The sequence below is a fragment of the Manacus candei genome, unplaced genomic scaffold, assembly GCF_025592945.1.
Source record: "Manacus candei isolate 608988 ecotype Guabito, Panama unplaced genomic scaffold, ASM2559294v1 h1tg000010l, whole genome shotgun sequence".
Classification (NCBI taxonomy): domain Eukaryota; kingdom Metazoa; phylum Chordata; class Aves; order Passeriformes; family Pipridae; genus Manacus; species Manacus candei.
This window is the reverse complement of record NW_026138058.1, coordinates 7,661,441-7,673,899: the sequence shown is the minus strand read 5'-3', so window position 1 is coordinate 7,673,899 and position 12,459 is coordinate 7,661,441. Positions and strand designations below refer to the sequence as shown.

Below are 12,459 nucleotides of genomic sequence, written 5' to 3'. Positions count from 1 at the left end.
TCGCACTGGCCTTGGTATCACCCCTAACCTGCAGCACTGATCCTCAGCTGTGTTAAGCGCCCATCAGAGCTAGGTCAGCCCATGCTGCGCCTGGTTACTGCAGTCAGGCTGATGAGGTTAGAAGATGATCAAAACCTAACACAATTTGTAACCGCGTTTTCACTCCCGGGGCACGACCTTTTGATGGTCCGAACCTGCTCCAGCACCTTAGCGTTTCGTAATAGGGCTAGAGGGTACCCCTGCGAGGGATGCTGGCAGCAACTCACTCCGGGCCAGACCGTCCTGTGGCAAACGGCGCAGCTCGTCCTACTTAGCACAGGCAAAAGATCCTCCTGGGCTTCACCCAGGGGGTCACGCTCTTCCATCAGCACTCAGGCGGTGGTCATCTCACCTGGCACACAGCCCCGGGAAGCCACCTCCCTCCCTCCCTCCCTCCGCTCCGCGGTGCCGCTCCCGGGCAGCGGCCGCCGGAGATCCTCGCCCCGCGCCCGCCTGAGCCCGGGCTGAGCTGCGGCCGGGACGGCCCCGCACACCCCACGCTGCCGCCACCGCCCCCCGAGGGGCGCAGACCCGCGTCCCCGGGGCACCCCGGCTGCCAGGGCACCCCGGCCGGCACTTACCTTCCTGCGGAGCGGGCAGGCGGCGCGGCCGTGCCGGGCTGTGGCCAGCAGGAGGAGGGAGCCCTGCAGCAGCAGCAGCAGCAGCAGCAGCGGCAGCTGCAGCAGCAAGCACATCCCGCCGGGGCGCACCATCGCCGCCCTGCGCGCAGCCTGTGGACCGCGTCCCCCTGCGGTTTCTGTTCTTCCCCCTTTTTCCTGCCTCCACATCTCCCGTTTTCCTACTTCTCTCTCTTTTTTTTTCTTTTTTCTTTTTTTTTAACTTAATTTGACTTTTTTTGCCTCTTTCCCCCCCTTCCCTCTCCCGCTCGCTTTTTATTTAGTTTGCTGGGGGTTTCTTTGGCCAGGCGATCCAACTCCAGAGCCCCGGCAGGAGCGGCCCCGTCCCCCAGCCGAGCCCTCTAGTCGCTGCCCCCTCCTCTTAAAGGGTCCCGGGCGGGGGAGGAAGGGGAGGGCGCGGGCCCCGCCGCCCCGGGGGCGGGCGATGGGGCGGCAGCGGGGGTCCCGCAGCCTCCGGCCAGAGCCACGCATCGCGGGGACATCCCGCCTGGCCCCGGGGGCCGCTGCGGCTGCGCCCCCCGCCCCGCAACCCTCGACGAACGCGCCGCGCCCGGACCCTCCGGGAGCGCACGGCCCCGGCCCTGCCCGCCGGACTGTGCCCATCCCGCGGCTCTGCTGGAGTGAGCACAGAACGGAATGTGGTGGTTCTTCACAGGCCTCTTCGCCGGATTGAGCTGTTCTGACTCGTTCTTGTTTCGAGGTGGCTGTTGCAAAACTGTGTGTCCAGGGTGCTTTGCACAAAGCGGTGTTCACAGAATGACAGAATGTTCTGAGTTGGAAGGGACCCACAAGGATCATCGTGATCAAGCTCTTAAGTCAATGGCCCTTACAGAGATTGAACCCGTCACCTTGGCATCGTCAGCACCATGCTCTGTGGTCCTTTTATGACCAAAAATACACTGAAAAATGATCACCATCTCAAATAGTGAAATTCAGCCATTTTTGCTGAGGAGACTTAAATCATCACAGAAGTACCTCTTGCTATTAAGTACAGTCTTAAAAATATTGGGAAAAGCCAAATATATATCAGTTTTTAGTCCGATGCAAACTAAAAGAATGAGCTTTCATAGGTCTCGAAATATTCAATAGGGTCTTCCTGATAATTTTACTATGGCATATGTAATTAATTCACATATTGCAAAAATTAGCACTTCTAAGGCTTAAGCAAGGTCAACCTTTAAAGTTAGAACACTGACACAGTGGCTCACTAAGGTATATGGTGGTACTGTATGGAACATTCCCTCCTATATCATCCCAAATTGTTTTAATTCAGTACTTCCAAACACTGAAACCAAAATCTGTTGAAGCCTTAAATAAAGAGATAGTAGAGGTCAAAGGAAAGGGGAAAGGTTATGCCATTCCATGAATCAGGATCTGCTACCTAATTAGAAGAATAAGGTGTTGGTTTTATGGAGACCTTTCTACACAATGCGTTTCTCCATCTATTCTATTTTATATATATATATATATTAATATAGTATATATTAGTAATATATACTATTGTAATAGTAATATATATTATATATATTATATATCTGTAAAATATACTATTTAGTAATAGGGTTTTTACCATTTCTACTTAGTAGTCATCGTTATGCTCACTGTCCTGTGGGAGTGAATGAGGTTGCTTCTGGATTTTTTTTTTAATTACTGGTGGTTCTGACCTACTCTTGGGCTGAGTACACAGAATGAACAAAGATGGTCTTAAAAGACCACTATAATTTCTTTATGATGTGGGCCATTCCTTCTGAAACTGTGCACTAAGCAACAGGTAAGCTGCAGACCAAGTGTTTCAGGCTATTTGCAGACTCAGATAGCCATTGTTACTTTGACTTTCCCATATTCCTATTCTTAAACAAGTCCTTTTCAACCCTAGAGATCCAGATATTTGTCCCCAAGGTTAAATTCTGGTTCAGAGCAAATGGCAAACTTCCCACAAACTCAAAGAAAGAAAAGGTGCGGTTCTTTAATTTTGCCTAGTTTTTTTTTTGGTGGAAAGCAATTCTTTCCAGCAGGTAGGTAGAGCCAAAACCCTTCATTGTTTTGCCTTCTCTTATGTGCATTACTGTGTTTCTTAATACTGTGGATTTTGATGAGGAGAATGATACTGGAAACACATGAAATGCATTTTCTTTTGTTAGGTAATGCTAATCACTTGGAGCAAAAGGTACTACCTGACTAAGAGCATGGCAATATTATGCAATATATAGTAGTTACAGTCCCTGATTATTTTAATTTAATTTTTATTCTTTTTTTTTTTTACAGCAGGGAAAAACAATGCCTTCATTTTGCCAGCAATCCAGGTATTCCTATACCAATCCGAGCAAGAAGTGGTTTTTCATCACCCTCTTAAAAAAAAAAAAGGATCCCTTGTTCAACACTGGGTGTTCCAATGTGAGTTTGCCTAACAGTCATAGACAGTTAAGCAGCTTTTACAAACACCACTCTTAGCAACCAGGTGTAAAACAGTGACAACATATTCTTTGCCCTGAATTACAGTGAGCTGGACCCCCATTTTGTCATATGTATTTCTGGGCATGGAAGCCAGGTAGCATTCATACAACACCTATATCAATCTATAGAGAATAAGAATAAATTTTTCATGGTGGAGAGATGTGCTGCCAGACCAACCAGATACCTTCTGTGTGACCATTTGGCTTGCTTTTGATTCTAAATTAGCAAAATATATAACAACACCTTCTGAAACACAGCTTGCAGGCATACAGGCAATGCAGGTTAACATGCTGCTTGGCCTTGTTTTTAAATTTGTGGGAAAGGCTTTCTTTGTGATGAATTGCTAGTGGACAATAGGTAACAAGGAAGGACAGAGGGAATATTTAAAAGAGACTTCCAAAATAATTTTTGTTTTCACTGCAATGTTTCAGTAGAAAGCCACTTTTATTGTCAAAAACCCAAGAGATAAAAACCAACATTCTTTATTTAATGAATTTCTGTCTCTAGAATGACCCGGATTTGTTTATCCCCATCCTTTGTGAAACGATTCAACAGGACTTCAGCCATGTGCTCATGTAGATTGCAGAGAAAGGGTAAACTGAGGTACACACTTAAATGCTTTCCTTAATCCGGGCCTTAGACCACAGAGAGTCTGTGGGCTGAGTTATCTGGTTGGTAGTTAATTCAGGGTAACTGAAGCAGCCATGTCTCTTACAGTACAAGAGTTTAAGCAGCTACTTTAAGCAGCTGTCATGCACAGGCAGTTGCTCACACTCGCATCCCATGCTTTAGGTATGCCTACAAGTGGGGCCAAGAAGTGACCTGGACTGTGTGCAAAAAGAGGCTGCTTTCTTTTTTCATCAGCTGATGCTTAACTTCAGTCAGTTTCTTAGGCCATAAGAGTAGTTATGTAGAAATGGCTGAGAGGCTGTCAGAGGAAAAAGTCTCCTCAAGTGGGTGTTACTGCAGACAGATCTGCAGAGGATCACAGTCCAAAACTCCTGCACGTGCTGATTTAGGTGGCATGAATCTGTGTACACACATGGCACAGAGCACGCACCCCCGAGAGACCTCCAGACTGTGCATGTGCCTTTATTACCTAACTAACATCAACCTGCAGCGGGAAAGAAAGCCACCTCATACAGCCAAACACAGTGAACTCCGAGTGAAAGAAACTGCAACAAAAGAGATTTGCACAGACTTCAGGGCAGAATTATATTCGTGGTCCTTTAACAGGGAGGTCAGCTCTGACTCACCCACTGTTGGACATGATTTGGCTGGTTTTGAGTTTAACATAGATTTTAAACAGCATGAAAATGAAGCACGAGGATTTCTCACCATTTAAAATTATGAAACAGATATCATAAAGCAGATAATAAAGAAGGCAAAGGGGCTTTCTTCATCAAGTTGAGAAAAAGTACTCTATCTGCATTTGAAAGGAAGTTTGCTTAGAAGAATTGATGTGGACTTCAGAGATTCAGGAATACAGAATCCCAATTATGCCTCTAAATAAAAAAGGGTTAATGAACTTTGTAGTATATTACTGTATGAAAGTGTTAGGTCAGCTGGAAGGGAAATATGGGGAATATATTACAAAGTGAAGTGGTTACATGTAATTATCAAGCATAGTTAGTCAAAAGCCAAAAATAAAGAGTAAAGAGTAGAATTCTGTTCTTCAAATGCATCTTAATAATAGTAATCTCAATTTGAATGGAGAGAGAAAGCTAAACAAAAATAAATCTCTTAGACGTTGAAAGGAGGTGAAGAGAAAGTACATGACCATAACAGGGAGCTCTGAATTGTGCTGGGTCCCAGCACTTTAGAAATAAAGGAAAGGATCATTTGAAGCCAGGCTGGAAGGAGTTAAAGGACAGCTTATAAACCACTTGCCCCCATCTGAAAGTATTCTTTGTAAGAGTGCAATCAAAACCCAAACTGTTTAAAATGTGATAATAAAGTGCTAACAAAATAATAGAAATGATGTGAACTATTCAACCATTAATCCATAATGTTAGGAGAAAAAAATGCAAATAATCATTAAAAAAAATTATTAATGCATAATTTTATTCAATTTAGTAATAATTGACCCCAAGTGACCCCATATCTTATGCAGATAGAAACTACTACAGATAGAAAATACTGAAATATTTTAAAGTGGTGACTGAGCGGCATTGTCATCATAGTACAACTGGAAAAGTAGAAACAGACCACAGCTCCATGGTGAAGCTCCAGTAGTCTCAGTTATATTAACCGATTTTCTCCAAAAGGGATGTTCCATCTTAATCAGGCCATGGCTCACCCTCTCACCTAATGCTTTGGTGCTCCTCTGCACTGAGTGTGGAATCACATGTTGGACAGTGAGCACAGTGACCGAACAGGCCCTGCAGGACTGGAAGGGAAATACATGTCGCCGAAGACTTGTCTGTCTGTCAGAGGGAACTGCAGCCCCACTTCTAGGCTATAAAAGGCCCTCGGTGCTGCTGACAGAAGAACAGCTCCTTAGGCATCAGAAAGGAGGGATGCAGCAGTCCCTCTTTTCACTTCCATCCATCTCAAGCCCTTCATTGGGTTGGAGGAGAGATGCAGGAGCAATCAGCCCTTGAAACCCAGGTGCATCCTGGTCCTGTGCACGTAAGCATCCATCTGGGAAGCAGCTGCCCTGCAGGAGGGCTCCAAAATTTGCAAAACCCTCAGTTTACTGACGTCTTCCGGGAAATATCAGCAAAACTTTGCTTTGGAACAGCTGAAAGAAATATAAAACACATAGGCGTGCATTGAATTCAGCTTGTTCATTAAATTAGCATAATTTTTTTCAGGATGTCTTTGGGGGAGAAAAACTATTCTGGTTTTCTAGCAGTTGTAATTAAGGATTTCCCTAAAGATGGGAGGAATTTTCCAACACATTCAAAGCACATATTTTCTCCTGGTTTTCCAACTGTCTCTAAAAGACTATGAACAAAGACGAGAGAGTTGAAGACACAGTGTAAGTAACAGAACCACGGGGTGTGTCATGGGAGTGAAACTCCAGCACAAGGAAACCATTTTTTGGTGGTTTTTGGTGATTTTGATACAAATTTCAGTGGGACGGGATTTTTCTTTGGTATGCTGAAGGTCAGATGAGGCATTTGTGGCACTACAGAACTTCTCTGTGTTTGCCAGCCTGTTCAGACCTGACTTCTGGGAAGCACTTGAAGTACACATTTGCACGGCATAAAGCCACTGGTGATCCTGCTGGGTTATTTGCTATACAGACTTGCACAGCAAGTGGCATCTCTGCCTTAAGACCTTTGAAGCCCAGACCTTGTAAAGATTTACACAGAGAGTTTGCTTTACTAACTGCAAAATGTCCAAGGAAAATTAAAGAAACAGCATACTGAAAAAGTTTCATGCAATTCTGGATTAGCCTTGAGCCCTCTCAAGAGACCACATACCTGGATATGATTCTGTCAGATATTATCCTTTACTTGACTGCAAAGATTCTTCTTTCTTGTCAGCCCATTAGCGTAGCAGAGCTGAAATTAAATTTCTATCCTTGCCCTATTTTCATGGGTAATTTTCTTTTAATCAACACTTGCTTTGCTTTCTGTCGACTGGGAATTTTCTTTCTCCCCACTAAATATTGAATAAAATGCCTATACTTCATCAAGATTAAAAAAAAAAAAATAAAAAGAGACAATAAATGTGTTTCTACTCATTCCAAGAAATGCCACAACCCTAGCTTGACAATTTTTCATGCTGAATTTATTTGCTGAAATAGCCTTTTGGGGTGGGGAAAGGGGGCTAATAACTGTCTCTAGTCATGACTGTTGCACTTACCTTTGCCAAACAGGTGATCTTGAGGAGCTGAAAGATTGTCCAACCTTCATCAGGCACCAGGACTGTTTCTGCTGGAAATACTGTGTAACTTTCTTAGCCATTCTGGATCTGATTTACACTCTCTCTGCTAACAGCTCTGTCCAGGATTTCAGCGACCACGGGATTACTCCCTAAATCCTGTGTTAAAAACGTGCTACAAACACAGGCCGAATTACCTCCTCTGCAACCACAATGATGACATAAAACAAATTTTTTCATCATTGTGGTGTCTTTCAAGTAAGTGAGTTGCCAGGGACATGAAAGCAGCAGGAGCATGCTCTAACTCCAGATCAGAAAGGTTCTTGGAAGCGTGCTTAACTTGAAGCAGATGGACAGTACCACAGCTGAAACAGATCTCCACTTGAGGCTGAGATCTAGTCAAACACTCTGTTGTGCAGAAAATATAACCAAACCAGAACAATAAAAAGAACCTGAACCCTCCATTGTTCTATGCATTTAATACTCAATACGTCTGAAAACATATAGGAGAGAAGTTCCTGGGGAGACAGTTCTTTCCTAAGAATATCTCCTCACCATGTGAAGATTAAAGATCCAGGACCAAGCCATCTGCCCAAAACCATTAGCAAGCCAGCCCATTCTTCCCTGGAACCCAGGCCCATGCAATAAAGCTACTCCATCCTGCTTTTTTGCCTTTCAATGGTGGATAGGACTCCTCCTAGCTGCCATGACTGCCTGCAACTATTTTAAACCAAAGCCTCATTTTTTAAACTTCAGAGGCATTTTCTACAATGAGCTTTGGCACTTCATGGTGAAACTCTAAAAGGAAAAGCTTAATTCTAACATGTGAAACAGAAGCAGAAGGGCCTGTGGGCCTTATATAGCCTTTCTTCAGACAGACAGGGATATTATCCCACAGCTAGAAAATGACAGATTCAAAGTAGGACTTTCCCAGGTCTCTTCATCTCTGTACCTGAAAAGTAGTCAAGCTAGCTGCTACATCTTTGACATGGATTTGGCTTATAGCAGAAACAGAAGTCCATGCACAAGCTTATTCGTCTACTTTCTGTGCACACAAAGGGTCAGAGCTACTTTCCCAACTCAGACTGCTCAGGATTGCAGACCAAGTGCTTACCCATGCACAAATGGACTCTACATAAGATACTGAGAGGGATTTTGAAGAGCACTCAACATTGACTTCAGTTTTCTTTCTCTGCAGATAAATGGATTTGGGATGTGTTGTTCTTTGCCCCTTATCTTCTTCTGATTCATAAAGACATTCTGACACAAAAATGGCATTATGATTTCTGTGGATGCATCCTAAAGCACAGGACCATACTTTTCCTAGGATGGCCTCTTCCCCCTTATCCATCTTCATGAGATTTAAGCCACTTCAGCAGGCTTTTGGCTTCACTAGGGGCCCAGTATCTGTTAGACATTATAAACCATCTGCCTCTGGGTCCTTCTTCTCAATAGCTGCCAACATCACAGTAGGGTAATGTCTAGATTCCACGCAAAGCATGCAGAATGGTACCAAGCATTCAGTGCCAGGGCGAGTCAGCTCTCACAGCTCTGGACAGAAGGCAGGAGGGACATATGCTCAAATAAAACCAGCTAGATTCATCACAGGAAAGCATCTTGAGCAGTTCTGCTAGAAGGAATAAGGGGGGTGCAATTTTTTCCCAGACTGTAACTTCCTGGTCAGATTTGACTGATTTATAAATGCCAGACATTTCTTATAGGTGATTAAGAAAAGTTACAGATAGCATTTTAATTCCAGTTAGAGAATGTTTCTTTCCTTTGCTCTTTTCTTGATTGTACCTCTTTCTGTTGTCCAGCAATATGGCAACAAAGCAAGAATGATCACTATCTAGATGTGTCAATCTGTCTCTGGACAGGTGCAGCAATGAGATGGAAAGACATTCATGAAACTGAAGTGAACAGAAAATGTTCCAATATCAACAATATAGAGACTGTGTTCTAAAGAGCAAGATTTGAGGGATAAGTGGCATCAAAGACAATAGCCTTTTCTAACTGTCTAAAAGTTTAATAAAATATTTTGAGATGAATACCAAATTTTGTAGGATATATCCTGGTCATTATCAAGTCAGAGGAACAGATAGATGAGGAAGTGAGGGCAGGAAGAGATTGTGTTGTTTCTTCAAATGTGTGACTGTGAATAACTCATTAAAACTGAACAAGATTTTCATTACTGCAAAACTGGGCCTCTAAAAGCCATATACAGGCTGGAGTAGGGAACCAGCTCAGAAGATTCCCTACTCCAATCTGTATATGGCTTTTGCCTGGATGAGAATTTAGTTCCTGGTGAGAAAAGGGGAAAAAGTACAACATATTTATTTCTGTATGTCAAAAAACCTCTGGTGCCAAAGCATGGCTTTTTTCACCATCTCTTTTACCCCCAGCCACACTGCACACCAGTTCAGCAGGCTTGATGCATCTGCTGCACCTCCAGTCTCTGCATTGTCTTGTTATCTTTTGCATTACCCACAAGATTGCCTTCCCAGAACTGTCTGGAAAAGGAGAAGTTTTGTGCCTGTTTGTGCTTAGCACACTTAGCACACCCTTGTGGCATGCTGCTAGTAAGTATTTCCTTTTCCCAACCTCTTGCTCCTCCATCCTGCCTGGCAATGCTGCCAGCATGTCAACTCAGGCCTGGCAGGGCTTGTGAATTTGGGCTCAGTGCCTTACACGTACAGTAAAATCGCTTCTAGTCCCAGACTGGCCATGTGAGGCCTCCTGAAGTGACTGTGCACTGGTGGGATTTAGCTGCAGACTGACAAATCAGAAGTGGATACTGGAGCATCAGTTACGTATGGAAGGGGTTTTCCTTACAGTATGCTTCTATCAAGTCAACCTTTCCATCTAAGATAATTACTTTTAAAAATCATCATCACTTAGAGGAGGGATAGACCTCCAATGGGGGGTGGCAGGTAGGGCACAGGGGGTGAGACCAGTGTCTCAGTAGGAGAGAAATGCCGCCACTCTGGTTTTGATGCTGAATCCCAGGTGTGCCAGAACAGCAAAAGGAGACTCTGTCCCTCCGCCTCCTCTATGAAGAATTCATCTGCAAGGTGGTGATATTAAAAACACAAGGGCTAGCCCTGTGGTAACGATTCCATGGCTGTGCTAAATGTCATCCTGCAAGAAAACTCCCTCCAGTTGCTTATCAGGAGCAGCTAATATACCTATAGTGGAAACCACATGGAGACACCAGGACATGTTCTTCCTGTACTGGCACAGGACAGGATCCCTGTCAGTTCTAAAAATGGCCTTCAGGCTGTAACCCTAAACCAGAGGAGGAGATTGCACTTCCTCATGAAGCATTCCCCCAGGCACTCATAAATTACTAGAGACTCCCAGTAAAGCCTGGAAGGCTGACTGTTTGTTTTTCTCTGGGAGCCTGGGCCAATGTTGATTCAGGTCATTTGCTCAGAAGTGCTCATTGGACCGATTTGCATGAGACAGCAGCAGTTCCTTTGAGGGCTCTAACAAATACTAAAAGCACCACAGAACCTGTCCTAAGCAAACAAGGGTGTTAAATTCTTGGCTAAACCCCGCTGGGGAAAACCAGATAATTTACATCCCACTTTGTGGGATTCTCCCCATCACTCCTAGAGACACAATTATACCTTGCCACTTCTTGTCCAGGATTCAAATCCTTCTGGTTTTAATGCACACTTTTCACTCCTCAGGATCTACCCAGAGGTAAGTTTCTTCCCAGACTCCAGCAGATTTCCACAGGACTGTTCTCTCTGATCTCCTTCAAGAAAATTTGAAATTAAGGGATGGAGACCTAGTGTGGGTTTGCCCAATTTTAAGGCAGAGCAGGCTCTGATCTCCAGAAGCATTTTCACAATAACTTTGCCTGCCCACCTGTTCTCACACACCTATTTTGGCTTCCAAAGGCAGATCTTGTTGCATACAATGAAAAGCTGGGACAATGAATATTTGCAAACTACCTGCTGTGTCACAACAGTCTAACCAGCTTTTGGGACTGGTCACCTTGCTCTAAGCAACAGAACACACCCTATGAAAGAAATTGGATTATATTTTTGTAGTTTGTGTTTTCAGAAAAGTTAAGGGATCCAGTTCAACAGCCAAGTGTTCAAGTTTGCATGAAAGTTACAGCAACTTAGGGTCCTTGATAGACACTGAGATGAATATGCTATTACTTGTAGTGTCATGCTGAGATAACAAAGTTCAAAGGCTGGTAGGAATGCCCAACTCCATACTGCAGCATATGGAGCGAACAGGTTATGTGGTGTGTTCATGTATCACTGTGCTAAAGCAGCTATGCTGCTTCTGGACCTGTCTCTGTGATCCATACTCTGTTTTGGTGTCCAGGGCCATGAAGCCATGCTGAATGAGGACGACAAGCATCCTGAGGTGAAGCATTGTAATCAAGCATCCTGATACATCTATGGCAGCCACTACTGTCAAAAACATTATCTAGTGCTGGTGTAAGCAGAACCAAGAGTTTAGAACTGACACTTTTAAAAGAAAATAACTGTTACATGATAGCTATAGTACCAAAAAGTTTCCCAGTTCAATAAGAAGTATGGCTGCACCTTCACAAGCATGAATAGCACAGGTGAGTTTAGCAGAACTCAGTTGCCACAGAAACCCTTGGAGACACAGGACATCCATGCTGCAGCGTTCAGCTCAGCAGCAAGAGGGCTTTTCTTCAGTGGAAGTCACCACACTGCTCCATGTGCACATTTGCTTGTCTCCTAGACATAAAGCTTCTGCTAACTCTGGGACATGGTTACCTTAAAGGTAGTCTGTAAATGACACGCAGTGAGAACATAGTATCTGAGGTCAAGTCTTCCTATGTAACTGGTTATGCACAGGCTAGTTTGATCCTGGCACCAGAATCCCAAACTGGCTCTGCTGTGGCATCAGAAGTGAGAAGACCCCTGCAAAATGGCATTGATATCTCACATAACCCGGGCTCTGAGACCAAATTCACTTTTGTATCAGCTTCAGAAACTTCACGTCTTTAGACGCTTTGCACTGTTTTTCTCAATCTCTGTGTTTTTCCTCAAGAGAAGGTTATTCGTGCTGGTGAAGATCTCAAAAGCTCTCAGAGAGCCAAGCCTGACTTCCACAGACAGCAAACTGTCTCTGAAATAATGCTGCTCTTCTTCATTTCCAGTGCTGTATGCTCAAAACCATGAGTAGGATTTAGACCAGGCAGTCACTGTCTACCAGTACCTTGAGAGAACAAATCATTCAGCATTAGGGCTGGTTTTGGGTCTGTTGTCTGAAAATTCCCCCCAAGAAAAGTACAGTGAGAGCTATCTCTGAGGCCTGGATTACAATATCCTGTTTGTTACTTCCACCTAACCAGTTGCTGGACATTTTATCATTACTTATCCTTCAGGTAAGTTAGAGGCGTAATTTTAAAAGTCATCTAGTCCCTCACACTGCTGTTTGTTACCAACAGACTGCAAAAACCTGGAGAATATTTCCCCGAGACAGTGGAAGAGAAAAA

At 44.0% G+C, this 12,459-nt stretch overlaps 1 protein-coding gene across 2 annotated transcripts in view; it reads right to left on the bottom strand.

The window, feature by feature from the left end:
• The window catches only part of LOC127466577 (metalloprotease TIKI1-like), a 67,745-nt gene extending 66,762 nt beyond the window's left edge, over positions 1–983 (bottom strand). For both annotated transcript variants that reach the window (XM_051777493.1, XM_051777492.1), the window contains exon 1: positions 621–983. In XM_051777493.1, the coding sequence (XP_051633453.1) occupies positions 621–827 (207 nt within the window). In that variant the 5' untranslated portion in view covers positions 828–983. The remainder of the gene's footprint in view (positions 1–620) is intronic.
• Between the last annotated feature and the right edge of the window lie 11,476 nt (positions 984–12,459).